The sequence below is a fragment of the Homarus americanus genome, unplaced genomic scaffold (genome assembly GCF_018991925.1).
Source record: "Homarus americanus isolate GMGI-L3 unplaced genomic scaffold, GMGI_Hamer_2.0 scaffold37032, whole genome shotgun sequence".
NCBI classification, from domain to species: Eukaryota; Metazoa; Arthropoda; class Malacostraca; order Decapoda; family Nephropidae; genus Homarus; species Homarus americanus.
This window is the reverse complement of record NW_024731852.1, coordinates 10,438,780-10,461,311: the sequence shown is the minus strand read 5'-3', so window position 1 is coordinate 10,461,311 and position 22,532 is coordinate 10,438,780. Positions and strand designations below refer to the sequence as shown.

The 22,532-nt window shown below is 45.8% G+C and overlaps 1 protein-coding gene across 1 annotated transcript in view; it reads right to left on the bottom strand.

The window, feature by feature from the left end:
• LOC121867877 (trichohyalin-like) overlaps nucleotides 1-22,532 on the bottom strand; it is a 265,880-nt gene that overhangs the window by 8,528 nt on the left and 234,820 nt on the right. The window contains exon 8 of the mRNA XM_042368002.1: nucleotides 18,330-20,865. Within this exon, the coding sequence (XP_042223936.1) occupies nucleotides 18,330-20,865 (2,536 nt within the window). The remainder of the gene's footprint in view (nucleotides 1-18,329; nucleotides 20,866-22,532) is intronic.

Genomic DNA, 22,532 nt, shown 5'->3' with positions numbered 1-22,532 from the left:
AGTGTGGGTGCTGACTGTTGGTGAACCCGGCCATCCACACACCCCGGCCACCCCATACCCATCCACATCTTATCCCATTCACCCACACCCTCACCCCATTCACCCACACCACATCCTATTCACCCCACGCCTCTAACCCAGTTCAACCACATCCCTCTCCCACACTAATAACCCACTCATGTATCTCCCCACTCCACTTCCACCTCACTCACCTCTCCCCCTCCACTACACCATCCTCCAACACCCCCATCACACTCACCTCTCCCCCCTCTCTAACCACATTACCTACCACCCTCACCCCGGCCCACTTAAACCCCCTCCACCAACTCTCGCCCCTCAGCACCCCCCTCTCCTCCCTCTCCCACTCTCATAACATCCGCTGACCTAAAATATATTCAAGAAAATGAGGATAGTTATACTTGCAGGAAATTATTGGTTAGTTATTTCATTCTCCCTTAAGAGATAGTCAGGACAGGGGCTGTAGTTACTGACCTTCACTAGAGACTATCATCTCCCAGTACGCACTAGGGACGATACATAATAGTGGTTATAGGAAAAAAAACACGAACATATTTGGCCACCAACGGACACCTATACAATAATAATAATAATAATAATAATAAAATACTCAATACAGCCTAAGATAAATAAGTAAATAAAAGTAAAAAAAAAATGCGTACCCCCCCAAAAAAAAAGTAAAATACATAGATAACAAACACGTACAAAAATAAACAAACAAATAAATACAATAATGAAAGAAAGAAAGACTAAAATAAAGAAAGAAAAAAGAAAGACAAAATAAATAAATAAATAAACACTAAAAGAAAGAAAGTAAAAAAAACAATGAAAGAAAGAAAAAGAAAAACACCGAATGAAAAAAGAAAGTAATTAAAAAAAGACAAAATAATCCTCTCCGCATTTCTCACCCTGATGAATTAAGTTCCTGACACTCACACCACTTTCTTAACTCTTTCTCACTAATTGTTTTTTTTATTTCTCTTTACTCTCTCCATCATCATCCTCCTCCTTTTATTTACGGCTTTCTTATTGTTGTTGATATATTTGTAAACAGTCTCTCTCTCTCTCTCTCTCTCTCTCCTCTCTCTCACCCTCCCTTCCATAAACAAAAACAACAAAGGAAAATAAAGACAATGAAAACAATAACAGCGAGATAAAAAAAAAAAAAAAGAGGAAATACCTTGATTTTTTAAAAGTGTATTGATATATATTCACAAGTTGTCAGGTAATGTATGTCCGCCATAACATCTCCCGAGACACACACACACACACACACACACACACACACACACACACACACACACACACACACACACCTCACATTTATTTGTTTATTTTTCATATCTAAATGATTCTGTGAGTGTTTCAATCAATTTTTTGGAGGGGGTTATCCTATTCTATCGTTCATTTCTCATATTCCCTCGTTCTTTATCGCGTTCTTGCATTCATTTTAGAGTTAAAGTGTTTTAACTCTTTTAATAGTCGTAGTTCCCGTGTTGTATAGCGTTTGTTCTTGTGTTATTATATTGTTCTGGTGTTCTAGCACTTGTTCTCGTGTTGGAGTACAGTTTCTCGTGTTACATTTACAGAACAGAACATTAGCGTTATCAAAGCAGTGGTGTGTAGAGGTGCGTACGAGGGTCAGCCTCACGGAGTCACGTGTACAGCCGCCATACTGCACCCCGCTGTCAGCCTGTGCTTGTCTCTTCTCTTCCTACCTGCTTCCCCATATTCCTTCCCCCTCCCTGGCTGGCTCCCCCTTATTCCTTCCCCCTCCCTGGTTGGCTCCCTTATTCCTTCCCACCTGGCTGGCTCCCCTTATTCCTTCCTTCCTGGCTGGCTCCCCTTATTCCTTCCTCCCCTGGCTGGCTCCCTATTCCTTCCCTCCCTGGCTGGCTCCCCTTATTCCTTCCCTCCCCGGCTGGCCCCCATTCCTTCCCCTCTCCCTGGCTGACTCCCCCCTTATTCCTTCCCTCCCTGGCTGACCTCCCCTTATTCCTTCCTTCCCTGGCAGCTGGCTCCCCTTATTCCTTCCTCCCTGGTTGGCTCCCTTATTCCTTCCCTCCCTGGGCTGACTCTTGCCCTTCCTGGTTGGCTCCCCTTATTCCTTCCTTCCCTGGTTGGCTCCCCTTACCTCCCTCCCTGGCTGGCTCTTATTCCTCTCTCCCGGCTGGCTCCCCTATTCCTTCCCTCCCGGCTGGCTCCCCTTATTCCTTCCCTCCCTGGCTGGCTCCCCTTATTCCTTCCTTCCCTGGTTGGCTCCCCTTATTCCTTCCCTCCCTGGCTGGCTCCCCTTATTCCTCCCCCCACCCCTCCAGTCTGGCTCCTCACCTCTATAAACTGTAATCGTTGATACAGTGGTACTGTTAATGTACCCAGACTTAACCAGTTCTCAGAAACACTATTATTATTATTAGTAGTACCACCACTGTTATCTACATTATCATCATTTCTACAAGTATATTACGTCATAATATTATTATTACACCTGGATTGATATATTTACAGGTAGAGAATATTACTATATCAACAAAAAGGCCTTAAAACCTCAAATGTCTCCATTACAGTATGTAGTTTGCACCGCCATTATCACCTTAACGTTTGGATAAATGTTGAGCACTGCAATGACGTCGACAAAACACAAAGACAAATAAATAAACGCGAACAACCTTCAACATACCTTAACGCGGGTTATTTTTACTAAAGGTTTCATAGCGAGAAGCCAACCTGAATACTTAACACGAGACACAGGTGGTGAGGTGGGGTGGGGTGGGTGTGGGGTGGGGGTGGGGTAGGTGGGGGTGGGGTAGGGATGGGGTGGGGTGGAGGGGAGGGGGCTGGTCATAAATTCTATCCTTACAGATTCTCAATATATACACAGACCTGGCCCAATTTACTACACCTGCCGGCAGCATGACATATATGTGCGTGTGAGAAGGTGTAATAAAGTGTGGGTGTTTTCAATGGGTGTCTAAATTTAATCCGTGAGAGGGGAGGGGAGGTGTGTGTGTGTGTGTGTGTGTGTGAACCCCTTACCCAGCCAACGATATATATCACCGCTACTCTTTGGCATATACAACACACATTTATAGGTATGTCGGTGGCACAACGGCCAAAACACACACACACACACACACGCTACACACACACACACACCTGCCACACACACACACACACACACCTGCCACACACACACACACCTGCCAATATGAAATATGAAAACTTCCTCCACCACTCACTGTCTTGTCAGCGTTCTCGATTACATATACCGCCATCTCGAGAAACGAAAAACGTCTGTAGCTGTCGCCTTCATTGATTTCACTAAAGCATTCGACCTAGTCGACCACAATATAATCATCAACAAAGCTATTGACCTCGGGCTTCGGAGAAGTCTCATACCATGGCTTACAGACTTCCTCAGTGACCGACGCCAAGCTGTACGCTTCCGAGGGGCTGTCTCCACCTTTCAGTCACTCACCTGTGGCGTCCCCCAAGGCACCAAGATGGGACCACTTTGCTTCCTTATGCTCATCAATGATGCCCTAAGAGAAACCCCTGCTCGCTGGAAATATGTCGACGACTCCACCATTGGGATCAGCGTCAACAATTCTGCTCCCGACTATACCGCCCTTCAGGATTTACTGAACAGTCTCCAAAACTGGGCCACCAACAACCATGTCACCATCAACCATACCAAGACCATGGTTATGCACATCAACCTCTCCTCCGACATTGTCCCACCTCCTTCCATTACTCTAAGTCCGAACACACTCCAGGTTGTAGATTCCACGAAGCTCCTCGGCGTCACCATAGACAACAAACTAAATTGGAAACCACACGTCAGTGAAGTTGTCAAATCCTCCAGTTTCCGTCTCCACCTCCTCCGCCAACTCAAGTCCCTCGGAGTTCCTGCACCTGAGCTCCTCAGTGTTTACACAACATTCATACTTTCCAAGCTCACCTATGCCTCCCCTACCTGGTCTTCCTCCTAAATGCCACACAACGTAACACCTAGAAAAGTGCAAAGGGGCATGCAAGATTATTCTCTCTCTCCTTCCTCTCCACATATCAGAAGCGCTCAACACACTGACCCTTTCGACTCTCACTGACCATCACCACGACCTCATCTGCAAATTTGGTAGAAGCTTCTACACCATCCTCGACACCGGCTCCTACTACCACCTGAGACCCTGGCCGAGAATTGCTGTTCGACACCACAACCGCATCCAGCCCATACGTGCACGAACTGATCGCTATAGAACAGCCCAGTCCCAACCATTGTAAAATTATCAATAACTGTAATAAACCAGTGTATTCCTCCCCAGTAAATACTACTTCTTGCACTGTCACTATGTTTGAAACCTGTAGTTTGAGCTTTTTCCCCATCTAGTTATTATATATCTTATTTGTATCACTTATGTTACTTGTATATTATTTGTAATTCGAAACCCATTCCCCAAATATGTAACTGTATATTTTCAGCCTTCTGGCTGCCAAGCTCTTCAATAAACCGTTAATTATTATTATTATTAACACACACACACACACACCACCCACACACACACACACACACACACACACACCTGACACACACACACACCTGACACACACACACACACACACACACACACACACACACACACACACACACACACACACACACACCTGACACACACACACATACACACACACACCTGCCACACACACAACTCGTCGTCCATCACCCGTCGCTATCATCCCCGCCAGCCTCCCACTAATGCCTTCATGAGAGTCAAAATAAACAGGTTGATGAGTGTTGGACTCCACACCGTGACGGAGCTGAGCCTTAGTACTGACAACCACCACCACTGACCTCCCCACCAATAGTGACTCTCCACCACTGACCCTCCTCCACCAACAGTGACTCTCCACCAATAGTGACTCTCCACCAGTGACTCTCCACCACCACCCCACACTGACCTTCCTCCATCACCCCTATACAACAACCACCATCATCATCGACCTCACCACCTCCTCTAGCTACCACCACCACCACCACCCCCCCCCTCCCCAAGATGACCTTCCGGCTCTACACAAACACTGTTCGATAGTGGCCATCCCAGTGGACACAGCAGCTGCCCCCACCTCCTCCCCACACTTACGTTATCAACAACAACAGGACAACAATACAAACGGTCAGCTGGTGCCAGGGTGTTTTAGTTTCAGGGTGTTTTAGTTTCGGGGTGTTTCAGTTTTAGGGTGTTTCAGTTTCAGGGGTTTCAGTTTTAGGGTGTTTCAGTTTTAGGGTGTTTCAGTTTCAGGGTGTTTCAGTTTCAGGGATGTTTTAGTTTCAGGATGTTTCAGTTTCAGGGTGTTTCAGTTTTTAGGGTGTTTTAGTTTTAAGGTGTTTCAGTTTCAGGGTGTTTCAGTTTCAGGGTGTTTTCAGTTTCAGGGTGTTTTCAGTTTCAGGGTGTTTCAGTTTCAGGGTGTTTCAGTTTCAGGGTGTTTCCAGTTTCAGGGTGTTTCAGTTTCAGGGTGTTTCAGTTTTAGGGTGTTTCAGTTTCAGGATGTTTCAGTTTCAGGGTGTTTCAGTTTCAGGGTGTTTCAGTTTTAGGGTGTTTTAGTTTTAGGGTGTTTCAGTTTCAGGGTGTTTCAGTTTCAGGGTGTTTCAGTTTCAGGGTGTTTAGTTTCAGGGTGTTTCAGTTTTTAGAGGTGTTTCAGTTTTAGGGTGTTTCAGTTTCAGGGTGTTTCAGTTTCAGGGTGTTTCAGTTTCAGGGTGTTTCAGTTTCAGGGCGTTTTCAGTTTCAGGGCGTTTTATCCTCAAGATATTTCACCCAACACCCAGATATTTCACCCCCAGATATATCACCCCCTATGACGCTACAGTCCCCGCCCCCAAATGATTATCAGGAAATCACAAAACATTTACCGCCATTACCCCAGAGTTAGAAGGTCACCTGAAAGGCCACCATCCATCTTTAACGAGACAAAACTTAAAAAAACTTGTAATAGGTGTGTAAAGTGACCTAAGTTTACCAATTACCTAAACATGAACCACTCCAGCATATTTCCCCAAAAGATTAACTACCCTAACTTAGTTGAACCTAACCTACCATTCGCTTCCTCAACCGAACCGAACCGAACCAACCTAACCTAACCTAACCTAACCTAACCCTAACCTAACCTAACCTAACCCCAACCTAACCTAACCTAACCTAACCTAACCTAAGCAAATATTTTACTCTTGAGTTAATTCCGGAATGATGAGGCAATGATGAAAAGCTCTCTCTCTCTCTTACCTGGGGGAGGAGGAGACGTAAATTATTGGCCAGAAGTTAAAGGGAACTCGATTCAGCTACTTAAAGAGACGTAACTTATTCGCAGAGAGAGAGAGAGAAAGAGAGAGAGAGAATGGTCGACCACTATACCACAATAAAACTTTAGTACCTGTACTTAACTTTCTCTCCTCATCTGATATTTACTTCCGCCTTGACTCTTTATTTCTCTCTCTCACTCTTACTCTCTTCTCACTACTTTTATTCTCTCTCTTTCCCCACTTCTCTTACTCTCTCCCCATCATTCTTACTCTCTCTCTCTCTCCCTCACTCCACCACTCTCTCTCTCTCTCTCCTCCCTCCTCCACCACTCTCTCTCTCTCTCTCTCTCTCTCTCTCTCTCTCTCTCTCTCTCTCTCTCTCTCCCCACCACTCTTCTCTCTCTCTCTCCCTCACTCCACCACTCTCTCTCTCTCCCCCACCACTCTTACTCTCTCTCCCTCCTCCACCCACTCTCTCTCTCTCTCTCTCTCTCTCTCTCTCTCCTCACTCCACCACTCTCTCTCTCTCTCTCTCTCTCTCTCTCCCCCACCACTCTTACTCTCTCTCTCCCTCACTCCACCACTCTCTCTCTCTCTCTCTCTCCACCACTCTTACTCTCTCTCTCCCTCCCTCCACCACTCCCCCTAACCTGGACACAGAGGCACCACACTGTCATGGTAACTTTGTTTAATCCAATCAACGGTAGCCCCACTAAAGTTCACAAGGGAGAGAGAAACCACCACCCACCACAGCTCCCACAACCACAACCACAACAACTACAACTACTATTAATATTACTACTACTATTATCACTACTACTACCACTATCACCACAATCCCAACCACCACATCTAATACAACCCCAAGCCACTACAATTACTATTACTACTACCATTATCACCATAACTGCTACCACCCTCACCATCACTACTGCTGCCATCACCATCACCCCTACCACTAACATCACCACCACAACCACCACTTGTACCACTACCATCACCACTACTATACTATCATCTCCGCCTCACCAGGGGCAGCAGATGTTGGGCGTGTGGGTGGGTGATCCAAGACACACACACACACACACACACACACACACACACACACACACACACACACAGGAGGGAGAATGTAAGGCCTGTGTGCACCAACTCATGTAAGGAGGTGGGTCATGTGCACCGAATCAAGCAAATAGGGACATGTGCCTTCCTTGTGTGCGTCATGAGGGTGTGTCGCCAGCAGCAGTCATGTGCACTGAGGAGAGTGAGGGAGAGGGCAGAAGGGGTGTGTGGAGGTGTGAGGCAGGGAGTGTAGCAAGGACAGGAAGATGTGGAGAAAGTTGTAAGATGCGGAGGGAAAAGGAGGAGGAGACAAAGGAAGGAAGAAGGAAGGAAAATTGATAAGAATAAGAAGGGAAAGGACAAGAAAGGAGAGGAGAGAAGGATAGAAGGCCGTGTAACATCCTGGGGGCGTGAGAAGATATGCTTCCCCTTCCTCCTACTCTTCCACCCTTCCCTCCCTCCCTACTCTTCCACCCCTTCCCCTCCTCCCTACTCTTCCACCCCTTCCCCCTCCCTCCCTACTCTTCCACCTTCCCCCTCCCTCCTCTCTTCCCACCTTCCCCCTCCTCCCTACTCTTCCACCCCTTCCCTCCCCCTCCCTACTCTTCCACCCCTTCACCTCCCTCCTACTCTTCCCTTCCTCCGTTCCTCTCTTCCACCTTTCCCTCCCCTCCTCCTCTTTCCACCCCCTTCCCCTCCCTCCCTACTCTTCCACCCCTTCCCCTCCTCCCTACTCTTCCACCCCCTTCCCCCTCCTCCCTACTCTTCCACCCCCCTTTTCCCTCCCTCCCCTACTCTTCACCCCCTCCCTCCCTACTCTTCCACCTTCCACCTCCCTCCCTACTCTTCCACCCCTTCCCCTCCCTCCCCTCTCTCTTCCACCCCTTCCCCCTCCTCCCTACTCTTCCACTTTTCCCTCCCTCCTCTCTTCACCTTCCCCCCTCCCTCCCTCTCTTCCACCCCTTCCCTCCCCTCCCTCTCTTCTCCACCTTCCCCCTCCTCCTACTCTTCCACCTTTCCCTCCCTCTCAAATAACCATCCTAAATAACCTGGCTGGCTCAACACGCATTATTTTTTACCCCCAGGACACACACACACACACACACACACACACACACACACACACACACACACACACACACACACACACACACACACACATTTATTTTGTGTGCACGAGTCGTCAGTCAGCTGTTAGTTAATTACATACATACATACATACATACATACATACATACATACATACATACATACATACACTTACGTACACGAGTGAGTCAGGTCCCACTTCTGATAGGCAGATAGCGATGTAAACAAATACTGCAGGGATAGGTTGTGAGTGTATAATGGATAGGTTAGGCTAGTCTAGGTTAGGTTAGGCTAGTCTAGGTTAGGTGTCAAATTAATTAGATTAACACAGGTTTAGTTGGTTAGGTTAATACATGTCAAGAGTGTAAACATACAAGAATTAAACCTCACACACACTGGTGGCTTCTGTCCTTCAAAATGGCCGTACGAACACACACACACACACACACACACACACACACACACACACACACACACAGTCAGTAACAGCTCAACAGCCTTCTAATACTCGGTACCTGGCGTTGTGTGTGTGTGTGTGAGTGTGTTAACAAACGGAGGGAGGGAGGAGGGAGGGAGGGAGGGAGGGAGGAGGGAGAGGGAGGAGGAGGGAGGAGGGAGGGAGGGAGAATGACTCAGGTGCACCAACAACAACACTACCTGCAACCCCTCATTAATGATCTGGATTAACAGGTAATACTCTCTCTCTCTCTCTCTCCCTCGTGTGTGTGTGTGTGTGTGTGCCCACCTGATCAGTCTTAACGATAGGGGTTTACAGAGCAGAGGGGGAGGGAGGGGAGGAGGAAGCTATCAGGTCTAATTAATACCTACGAATGACAACTAAGTCTCCCCACATCACCCTACGTCTTTCCCCATCCCAGTGTGTGTGTGTGTGTGTGTACCGTCCTTCAGGTGTACCGGAGGGAGAGAGAGAGAGAGAGAGCAGTGGTCATGAGACAGAGCGACCTTGACAGCGTTCACCCCGGACTGACCTTTTGACCCCGGCGGCTTCACCTGTGACCCCGGGTTCCTCCATAAGCGTAATAATAACTTCCCGTAAAGATTAAACGTCTTCCTCCAGCCTAGAGTTCCCGCCAGCTAGCAGGGGTGAGACAGACAGACAGACAGACAGACAGACAGACAGACAGACAGACAGACAGACACCCAAAAACAATAAATAAATAAAACACACACACAACGACATACACTTATCTTACACGCAAACACACACAATCACCATCATCAACCACCCCTAACAACAACAAAAACACAATTAAAAAAAACAACAACAAATAAACAACTGCAGTATAACAATTGTATCAAGTTTAATAGTTTAATTTCTCTCTCCCCTTTCTCTCTTTATCCCCCCACCTCTCTCTTCCTCTCCTCTCTTCGCTATCCCCCACCTTTTCTCTCTCTCCTTTTCCTCTCAATATTCCCCACCTCTCTATCCCCCACCCCTTCTCTCTTTACTCTTCTATCCCCCACCCTCTATCCCCACCTCTCTTTTACCTCTATTCCCCCCACCCCCCTCTCTCTCCTATCACCCCATTATATAGACACGCCATTAAAACACACAGCATCACCACCTTAATGAACGTACAGTGGCGCAGGTCACAGAAGCCCCCCAGCACCGCCATTAGTACAGGTATTCAACCACTCAGGGGACTCCTGTAATTAGTTTTAATGTCTACTAGCTGAACGGACCTGGAATTACATACTGTGGTGGTGTGGTTAGGTTAGGTATAGGTAGGGTAGGGATAGGTTGTTAGGTGAGGTTAGGTTAGGTTAGGTTAGGCTAGGTTAACAGGTTTGGGTTGGGTTGAAATTGGTTAGGTTACGTGTCCGGGGATTTAAACGTTCCACACACACACACACACACACACACACACACACACAACTAGCTCCATCTTGACTCTACTTGAAATTTGCCCTAATTTAGCCATTATTTACTCTTAACTACCATCAATTATTACGCAAGGTGTCACCCTGACCACCGCCTGTACTTGCACTAAACACGTCACAGGAATTAGTCAACTAAATCCGCGTTTTAAGGTCAGGTCCAACGGCGCCATTTCACTTACTCTGACCTTTAGTTATGAGTGATCCGCTGCTGTGATCTTGTTATCTGTTATGTCCTACTGTGACCTATAATGCCCTATTGTGACCTAATGTGGGCTGTTATGATCTACTGTGACCTGTAATGACCTTCTGCTGTGACTTTGTTATCTGTTATGACCTACTGTGAACTATAATGTCCTATTGTGACCTACCGTGGGCTGTTATGATCTACTGTGACCTGTAATGACCTTCTGCTGTGACCTTCTTATCTGTTATGACCTACTGTGACCTACAATGTCCTATTGTGACCTACTGTGGGCTGTTATGATCTACTGTGACCTGTAATGACCTTCTGCTGTGACCTTGTTATCTGTTATGACCTACTGCGACCTATAATGCCCTATTGTGACCTACCGTGAGCGGTTATGATCTACTGTGACCTGTAATGACCTTCTGCTGTGACCATGTTATCTGTTATGACCTACTGTAACCTATAATGCCCTATTGTGACCTACTATGGGCTGTTATGATCTACTGTGACCTATAATGACCTTCTCTTGTGACCTTGTTATCTGTTATGACCTATTGTGACCTACTGTGGGCTGTTATGGTCTACTGTGACCTATAATGACCTTCTGCTGTGACCCTGTTTTCCGTTATGTCCTACTGTGACTTATTATGACCTACTGTGACCTGTTATGACCTTTTGCTGTGACCTATTATGACCTGCTATGACCTACAACTTTGCCTAATTGACATAACCTGTAATCAAGCCTCCCAAATTCGGTGCTCCATGACGTTGCAAATTCTCCACTAAAATACGTGTTAAGTGGTATGGTAAATGCATCAGAACAATACATACATACATACATACATACATACATACATACATACATACATACATACATACATACACAGCAAACAGACAAACAGACGGATAAAAATATATTCATACTACTATGCAAATTTCTGATTAAAATACAATGCATAAAACACACATACATATATAAACACAGAGATAGGACACACACACACACACACACACACACACACAAGGCCTTCCGCCAGTGTAGTTGGTATATAAAGCCAGTACAATAACTATCAACATCGTTATCAATAAAAAAATAAACATCGACTATCAACATCAATAAATAATAATAATAATAATAATAATAATAATAATAATAAAATATTGAAGATATGTTTTCAAGATAATACCAAATATTGCGTCAATAAAATCAGTAGGGCCTAATAATAATAATAATAATAATAATAATAATAATAATAATAATAATAATAATAATAATAATAATAACCTCTCAGTCTAACAACCACCTCCTATATTAACAACTACAACACCAACAATTACAAAAACGCAAATAACAATAATCTCTCTTGTCAACACACACACACACACACACACAAGTCAATGAACAAATAAACAATAACAATCTCTCACGTCAACAACTACAACAGTGGTAATAACAAAAGCCATAATAACAGCTTTTTTTTTGTATCTGCCATCAACAACAGCAAGAGGAGGGAGTGGACGCCCCAGAGGTCACAACTGCAGCATGACCAAAACAACGGCGCACACACACACACACACACGCAGTTGCAATAACAGGATTAGCCGTTAAGCCCAGTCCGGCGACAACCAGTAACAATACAACCACTACTACTACCTCTACCATCTCTACCACTACTACCACCATAGCTACTACTAACACCACTACTACTAACACAATTACCAATCCCAACAAACAGCTGAAACCAACCCGAAACCCACACACACACACACACACACACACACACACACACACACACACCATAATGGCCTGAACATAAAAGACCAATATAAACAGTATCTCCCCCTTCTCTCCCCACATTGCTATCTCCCTCTCTCCCCACACTGCACAATCTCCCCTCTCCCCACACTGCACACCCTCTCTCCCCACACTGCACATCTCCCCTTTCCACCACACTGCACAATCTCCCCTTCCCCTCACAATCTCCCCCCCCTGCACAATCTTCTCACCTCCAGCAGTGAAAAAAAAACACCCTAACCTCCAGCACTGACCTTTGACCTTGACCTTTACACGGTAATACAGGTGAGGAAGCGACGGTACATCTATTCCCAGGAGGTTGTCCCATTAAACCAATCTGTACCTACGGGAGCCTTATTCTCTGGACAGGTTATGACCCCCTGACCTTTTCCCTTGTGACCTTCTGTGACTTTGACCTCAGGGGTGTTCTCTGTTTCATCATTAATTGAGAAAGCTCTTAGGATAATGATAATGACAATAATAATGATGGCAATAACAATAATAGTAGTCGTAATAATAATAATATTAATAACAAGACCCAGTAAACAACTACAAAAAACAATACTCAAACAAAAACACCCGTGGACAAATACAAAGAAGTAATACAAGTAACGAATAGAAACAAAAACAAAATCCCCATTACAGAACAAATAATAATAACACTCATTCAGAAACAAGAAGACTGTAATTTGTCTTAACGTGGCAACAAAATGACAAAGAACTTATGACTATCAAGCTACAAGGATAACCAGTTATAAAGTGAGTGCACGTTACACACACACACACACACACACAGAGCACTACTCCTCCCCAACACGAGAATAAACAAAGTTAAGAACGGGAACGTCAAGAAGATTATAAACACAACTCCACTGCAGCCACTCAAAGACTCAATTCTGGACCCAAGAATAGAGTTACATTTGACCCCAGGGTGAAAGCGGTCTCTAGGGCCAAGTCCCTACCTCCTCTCCCTCCTAAACTCTGGGAAAAAACTGGTCGGCATTGCAGCGTTGTTCCCCGTGCAGCAACACCAGTCATGTTCAAGATGTCACCGTGTCAGCACCAGCAGGAGGGAAGGGGGAGGGGGCGTACCAACGATAAACAGTTGAGAGAGATATGGTGTGTCAGTACATGAGTTAGTGAGATAGATGGGGTGGTGGTGAGGTGGGTGGGCAGGAGGTGGTGGTTAGCATCAGCAGGTGCACGAACCCACACTGCTGGGACGGCTGAGGAGGAGGGATTAGGAAGAAGAGGAGGCTGAGGAGGGAGAAGAGTTATTGGAGTGGTTCCCTGGTCATCCGCTCTACACACTCCCAACGGGGGTCACACTTATCACCATCACCACCTTACTCCTGCCTCACCTGTAAACCCTGACTCCTCCCTCCTCCTCCCCCCTTCCCCTCCCTTCTCCCTCCTCCTCACTGCTTTAAATCGTCTATAATTCCTCCACACACAACTCACACAGGTAATGAATGTATAATGTATTTTTTCTCAGCTTCAGGGAGAGACGTGATGTTCTCAACTTTAATCTCACGTTCACTGTTAAAATGTCTGTCGCGTACACTGAGACTAAAACTAACGTACACACACACACACACACACACACACACACACACACACACACACACACACACACACACACACACACACACACACACACACACACACACACACACACACACACACACACACACACACACACACACACACACACACACACACACACACACACACACACACACACACACACACACACACACACTCTCTACTTGTCTCCCTTTTTTCCCTCTTCACAGGTGCGTCTTGCCCCCAATTCATCCTAGTCATTGTTGGGTTTTTATTCCTCATTCCTGCTCTGTTTTTTTCCCAGCCAGTGAGCCGTTTTTTCCCAGTGAGCCGTGTTTTTCCTGCCCGTGAACCTTGTTTTTTTCCCCTCTTGTCTGCTCTGGTTTTTCTCAGCTCGTGACCCGTTTTTCTCCCTGCCCGTGACCTGTGTTTTTTCTTCTCCTGTACGTTCTGTGTTAAGAGGAAGGTTAGTATGCATTACCTTAACCAACCCGTGCGTGATTCATGCTCTCTTCCTCCCTCCCTACCTCTCCCCCCCCCTTGGGCTCACAGGTTCCCCACAATACTTTGATCCACCATCTGCCTCAACCACCACCTGCACACACACCTTGATCCACCATCTGCACACACCCTGGTTCACCATCTGCATACACCTTCACCACCATCTGCACACACCTTGTCCACCACTGCTCATCACCTGCCCCACCATCTGCACACACCTTGGTCCACCACCTGCTCATCACCTGCCCCACCATCTGCCTGCCAACTAGCTCCCATCACCTAGCCCCCATCCACTACCTGGTCCCTCCTCCCCCCATGTGAGGCAACAGTCGGTTAAGTCCACATATTTTTCCAAGACGTTGGACGAAATCAGGATTGCACGGACACCCACCAATTAATTACCAACAAGCCTGATCGCCCAGTCATGCAACACCTCCCTCTCTCCTCCAACACCCCATCACCACCTCCTACACCCCACCATCACCTCCTTCACCCTCACTTCCACCACCACCCACACCTCCACCATCTACATATCTCCTGTCAACAAAACTAGAACGCAATTATCGCTCTCTTACATTAGGTCCAGGCTCGGGAGGCGTGTACAATAACATCATCCTTGGCGTCGTCATCAACACCATCATGAAAGGCAATTAATTAGTGGCGTCGTACCAAAAAATAAAGACGTGAATGTAAGCCGGAAAAAAACCCACGATATACAGTACAGTCTCTCTCTCTCTCTCTCTCTCTACGCTGAAAGAGAGGCCTTGTAAGTCATCCTCCACGCTTCAGCATCAAATTATCCCCATGAATAGTGATTCCTTTCTTACTCCAAGTGAGACGAAAACAAAAACACCTTCTTGTTACGCCCATCTTCTTTCCGCTACACCGAGCTACACATCATAATAGAGTGTTCTGTAAGGAATCTGGCAGGGGGGGAAGGGGCGTGTTAGTGTCTTGGAATGGGGTGGAGTGCGAGGACCAGTGTAGGGTAGAGGGTAGGGGAGGGTGGTGATGCAGGGAGGGAAGGGTGAGGCAGGGGAGGAAAAGGTGTGGCAGGGGAGGAAAAGGTGAGGCAGGGGAGGAAAAGGTGAGGCGGGTGAGGCAGGGTATGGAAGGGTGAGGAAGCAGGGCAGGTCGGGGTCGGCAGGGGAGAGGCAGCTTGCATACAGATCAGCTCCAGCCTCACAGATAGCATCTTAATAGCCAGTATCTCGACCAAGGCGGAGTGAACGGGGTCATAAGGCGTGCCCCGGGGCCCACCTACCTTACTCTAGTAGAACTCTCTCACTATCCACAGGAGAAAATTGGAGACCAGAATTAAAAGACGGAGGTGACAAGGAGAAGCTGTTTAGGTGCAAGAGATGAGCATACACAGCATGATTACACAGCACCAGCACAGCACCCCTCTGCACAACACCAGCACAGCATCCAGCCTTCAGCCGTCACAGTGCGTAGAACAGCCCCAGGAGGCCATCTTAAGCCTGTCTTGGTGTTGCTCTATACCACACTACGCCGGCAGTCCACACCTGTCATCAACCTTAACTACCACCAACACCAACCACCATCCTCACCACAACCACCAACACCAGCCACCATCACTACCACCACCACCACCATTACAACTACCTTATTCTATACCGCACTATGGGAACATTATGGGGCAATATTTAAGACATGAACCAGGCAAGAGAGTGGTTCACATTTACCCTACATAGAATGACCCCCAGAGTAAAGGGTTGACAAGGGAACTACCACCACATCCAATTCCCTCCCCCCACACACACAAGAGAAGGAGGGGGGAGCTGAGAGGGGGGAGCTGGGGAGGGGGGAACTGGGGGAGGGTCGACTCCAAGGACGCACCATTCTCCTCTGCCTTCCATTATTTTTCATGTTTTCCTCCACAACATTCCACCATCACCACCTCCACCACCACCTGCACCGTCAATTGCCTCACCCACCAACACCATCTGCCATACCACACCTGCACCACCTGCCACACCCACCACGAAAACCACCTAACTCACCCACCTGCACCACATCAATTGTCTCACCCACCAGCACCATCTGCCTCACCCACACCACCTGCCTCAACCTCCACCACATGCTACAAAAGGAGAGCATGGTAACTTGATTGGTGAGGAAGCGTCAATGTGCCTCTTCCTGGCGTTAAGTTATACCTGAGCCATCACCCCTTGGTAACCGCAAACAACCTTGCCTGCCACCTTCCTCCTCATACAGGCACCACCAAGCTATACCATTAATTCCGACAACCATTGATCTTCTCACACACACACACACACACATCAAGTGTTTGCTCTTAAACGCCTGGGAACATTACGCTCCCCAGCTCATAAATCCTCTAAAGGTACAGCCAGACCTTCCCCAGCCTTAGTTTATGAGATATACGCATAATACACCTTAGAGGCAGACATATTAAAGAATTTCTCCCCTCTCTCTCTCTCTCTCTCTCTCTCTCTCGAAATAATTAAAAAAAACTGGTGTATTTCCTCAAGTTTACAGATTCCCGCATCAGTTCAGGAAAGGTAACAAGCTTTCACTTCTCTTTCACGTTCTCCTCAAGGAAAAAAAAAAAAACTTCCATCTCTTCAACGGTTAACAAGTTTTCATTCACGTCTCCGTAAAAAGAAAAAGAAAAAAGAAAAAAAAAGAAGCACCATTTTTAACATCTCGAGTTAGATAGCAAGTTCTCACGTCTCCCTCAACAAAAGTTAGACCGTCACAGGGATTAAAAATTACAAGTTTTACACATAAGTTGGAAGTTAAGGATCGTCGTCTACCGGTACCTGAGGACTCGAGTAGAGTTTCCCTACCCACCTATCCACTCTCTTCCTGTCGTAAATGAGTTCAATTCTCCTTTAGACACACATGCAGCATTGAAGCACAACTCCAAGGGTGTAAATAAGGTCAATTAATTATCATAGTTTACTAGTAACAACTGTGTAGGTTTGGATAAGGAGCTGTAGATGAGGATCACAGACTTGAGGACGAACTTTAAGACCAAGGGGAGGAGGAGGGGCGGATGGGACCGAGACCAACTTATAGAGTGAGTCCAAGACGGGAGACCCATACACATACTGTAACTCCAGATCAAAAACACTCTAAAACACACAAACAGGAGACCAAACACACACAAACAGGAGAGCAAACACACACAAACAGGAGAACAAACACACACAAACAGGAGACCAAACACACACAAACAGGAGACCAAACACACACAAACAGGAGAGCAAACACACACAAACAGGAGACCAAACACTCAGAAAACCCCCAAAAAAAAAACAAAAAAAAAAGATCAAACACACAAACAGATGACCAAACATACAAAAAAGGAGACCAAACACACTAAGAGGAAACCAAACACCGACACAACCTGGCCTCCAACTATCACTCCATGACACCAACCAACGATGATTCTCCTCAACAAACACACAAGCTAAGAACAAGTAGCATTTACCTGCCCCCACCTGCAGGTACCCACCCCACAACACCACTAATGATAATCAGGTGAGAGGGAAGGTAAAATATCAGAGGCACAAGACAACCACATTACCGTAGTCTCCTGTATAAATAACATCCTGAAGACTAACCCCATAAGATCACGTGAGAGAAATATTTATATACCAGTACATATTAATTGTTTACCCAAAATATACGGAACACCTAAAGAGTAGTTCCCGTAGTTTATATCACCTGGAGATTAGTCCCCTAATTTATTTTACCTTAAGATTAATCACCCAATCATTAGCTTTATGATTAATCACCATAACGCTTACTTACCTTCACCCCCAGGTAAGGATGGTTAATCTACAGGTGATATAAGCTAGGGGGTGTCTATTCTTCAGATGGTCCAAATATACATAGAACAATATAGTGTCTTGGGGGTCACTTACCTGAGCTACTGTCCTCGGATTTCTGGTGATCCTGAGGCGGCGATCTCTTCTTCCTATCCGGAGGCGCTGTTCTCTTCCTGGCTGTCTGCTGTTTCCCCGGCTGTCTTCTCTGTTGCAGCGACTGTTGTTGCTTCCTGGGCGGTGTGGAGCCTTCCTTCCTGGGAGTGGGTGAGTCTTCCTTGACGTCTTTCTGTTGACAGTTAATCGGTGGTTCCTTGTCCTGTTTCGCTACGTTTTCTTTCGCCTGTCTGGACAAGTGTTCTTTCGCCTGTCTGGTTATCTGCTCCTTGATCTGCTGAGGTAACTGATCTTTGACTCTCTGTGGTAACTGGTCCTTGATCTGTCGTGAGAGCTGTACCTTGAGCTGTCTGGAGAGCTGAACCTTGAACTTCCGTGGCAGCTGATCTCTGAGTTCGGCCTCGGGGTCCTTCTTCGTCAGCCGCGTTGGTTCTTTCGTCGGCAATGGCGGCTTCTCCTTCGTCTCTTCGTGTCTCTGTGGGGGTGACTGTTCCTTCACGAGTGGCGGCGAGACACGTTCCTTAGTTGGAGGCTCTGAAGGTTCTCTCGTTAGTTCTGTGGCAGGAGGCTGTGTTAGCTGTTGTTCCTCAGGTAGCGGTTCTTTGTTTTCCTTCTTCAGGTGATCGCTCGGTGGTTCCTGCTTGACCTGTTCCTCCTCGGGTGGTAATGGCGAGTGCTTCTTTACCTGTAGCTGCTGTGAATGTTTCTTGACTTGCTGGAGTTGTTCGTTTGCTTGCTGCTGTTCCGGTTTTTGTGGCAGTTGTTGTTGCTTCTTTATTTGTTGTTCCTGTTCCTCCTTTACCTGCCGGAACTGCTGCTGCTTTTTTAACTGTTGTAACTGCTGCTCCTTGGCGTGTTCCTTTTCTTGTTTAATCTGCTGTTCCTTGACTTGTTGTAGCTGTATACTCACTTGTCGCAGCTGCTGTTCCTTGAAGTCCTCTCTCTCTTGTTTCAATTGTTTATCGTTTACTTGTTCTTGTTCTTGTTGGACTTCTCTTACTTTCTCCTTTTCTTGCTGCACTTGTTGCTTTTGTTGCTGTTCTGTTATTTGTTCCAACTCTTGTTCCTTTATTGGATCGAATTCTTCTTTCTCTTTTAATTGTTCCTGTTCTTGTTTTAACTTTAATTGTTCCTTTTCTTGTTTTAACTTTATTTGTTCCTTTTCTTGTTTTAACTTTAATTGTTCCTTTTCTTGTTTTAACTTTAATTGTTCCTTTTCTTGTTTTAACTTTAGCTGTTCCTTTTCCTGTTTCAATCGCAACTGTTCCTTTTCTTGTTTCAATTTTAACTGTTCCTTTTCCTGTTTTAACTGTTCCTTTAATTGTTCCTTTTCTAGTTTCAATCGTAACTGTTCCTTTTCCTGTTTTTGTTGCTCCTTTTCTTGTTTTATTTTTAGCTGTTCCTTTTCCTGTTTCAATCGCAACTGTTCCTTTTCTTGTTTAAATTTTAACTGTTCTTTTTCCTGTTTTAACTGTTCCTTTTCTAGTTTCAGTCGTAGTTGTTCCTTTTCCTGTTTTAACTGCTCTTTTAACTGTTCCTTTTCCTGTTTCAATCGTAATTGTTCCTTTTCCTGTTTTAACTTTAACTGTTCCTTTTCCTGTTTCAACTGCTCTTTTTCCTGTTTCAATCTTAACTGTTCCTTTTCCTGTTTTAACTTTAACTGTTCCTTTTCCTGTTTTAACTTTAACTGTTCCTTTTCCTGTTTTAACTTTAACTGTTCCTTTTCCTGTTTCAATTGTTCTTTCAACTGTTCCTTTTCTTGTTTCAGTTGCTTTTCCTTCGACTGTTCCTTTTCCTGTTTGAGCTGTTCCTTTATTTGTCGCAGCTGCTGTTCCTTTGATAGTTCATTCTCTTGTTTCAGCTGGTGTTCCTTCGCTTGCCGCAACTGCTGCTTCTCCTTCGTCTGCAGCTGCTGTTGTTGTTGTTGTTGTTGTTGCTGTTGTTGCTGCTGCTGCTGCTGCTCCTGCTGCTGCTGTTTCACGTGATGTAGCTGTACCTTCACTTGCTGCAGCTGAAGCTCTCGTATTTGCTGCTCTTCTTTTAACCGTTGCTGCAGCTGTTTCTTTTCCTCTCCTCCTCCTTCTTCTTCTTCTTCTTCTTCTTCCTCCTCCTCCTCTTCTTCTTCCTCCCCTTCTTTATCTTCTGACTCTTGTGGGGATGAGGAAGGCTTTTCACCCTCCTTGTCTCCGTGAGTGGTGGCAGTGGTGGTAGTAGTGGTGGTGGTTGTGGGTGGCGAGGGGACGTGGGTGGTGATAGCTGGGTGGGTGGTGACGGTTGACAGGTGGGTGGAGGTGGTGGTGGTGACGGTGGTGGCGGTGGTGGGCGGCGGGAGGTTGTTGTGGTGGTGGTGGTGGTGGTGGTGATTGGTGGTGGTAGTGGTGGTGGTGGTGACGGGTGTGGTGTGGGCGGGCGCGGGCGGGAGGGTGTGACTGGCGTTTGGGTGAAGGTTGTTGGGTCGACTGAGGGAGTTCTTGCGGGGCCTCACAGGTAGGACGCCATCACGACGGATATGCCGCACCTGAAAAGACACAAAGAAGTACGCCATTAGTATAAAGTAAGCTCAAATGTGTACAAGACCACACTATCAATAGACCACAACTTCAATATGTACACCCCAAGCTCAAAAGGTACACAGTGGTACACCCCAAGCTCAAAAGGTACACAGTGGTACACCCCAAGCTCAAAATGGACACAGAAGTACACCCTAAGCTCAAAATGTACACAGAAGTACACCCTAAGCTCAAAATGTACACAGAAGTACACCCTAAGCTCAAAAGGTACACAGTGGTACACTATCAATACACCTCAAGCATAAAATATATACACAAGAGTACACAATCAGAACAGAAGCTCAGAATATACACCGGGATATGTATACCTCAGTACAGCTCAATTAGTATATTACCAACTTAATACAAACAATTAGTACACCTACTACACCTTTAACACCGTCAGAGTTGTTATTAACCTCAAGAAACACTGTACACAGGAGACTCAGCCACTACCCTACACCCTACCAGTAACTTACAAACGTTCCACACGCTACACACTTACACACACGTTAAACACTTATACACACACGCACACACGTTATACACTTACACACGTTACACACTTACACACGCTACACACTTACACACGTTACACACTTACACACGCTACACACTTACACACGTTACACACTTACACACGTTACACACTTACACACCACAATACTCAAGGTGACCCCCAATGTTATGTTGATTCTCTCCTTGGCGCGACAAAAAAAATGGCCGACGTAAATATTAAAGGTGAGGGAGGTTTTGTGTGGATGGGGAGGTTTTGTGTGGATGGGGAGGTTTTGTGTGGATGGGGAGGTTTTGTGTGGATGGGGAGGTTTTGTGTGGGTGGGGAGGTTTTGTGTGGATGGGGAGGTTTTGTGTGGATGGGGAGGTTTTGTGTGGGTGGTGAGGTTTTGTGTGGATGGGGAGGTTTTGTGTGGATGGTGAGATTTTGTGTGGATGGTGAGGTTTTGTGTGGATGGTGAGGTTTTGTGTGGATGGTGAGGTTTTGTGTGGGTGGTACAAACTAATCCAACCCTTCACAAACGAACGCAACTCTCCAAAATACAACAAAATATACAAAAATAATACAAAAACTACAGGATGTTACAAAAGAGAGAGAGAGAGAGAGAGAGAGAGATACGTTAGAAGGTCATTGTCACTATAACACAGATAACAACGGGATGCGTATATAAACAGATAACAATAGGTCGCGTATATAAACAGGACGACCAAGAGGATGTTAACGAGATAAAGAGTAGCACAGAATAAATGACGATAACGTAATTGAATTAGATTAGTGTTTTGTCGTTGTAGAGGTCGTCAACGGTTCAGGTTTTGGGGGAGTTTTTGAATCGAGTGACAGTTAACATTTTGAAGTTTGAATTTAGTGACAGTTAAGATTTTGAAGTTTGAATCCAGTAACGGTTGATATTTTGACTTTTGAACACAGTAACAGTTAATTTAACCGTCCCAACTAACTTTTCGGATCCGGTTTAATTCTTCTTATAAAAAAAATGTTTCATTTGTCTCATAAAAGGATAATCATTAACTCAACACACTTAATTACCTTTGACCTTACTTGACCTATTCACATATCTTGAAACCATTAATCTCTAACTACATTTGTGAATCATTAACTCGG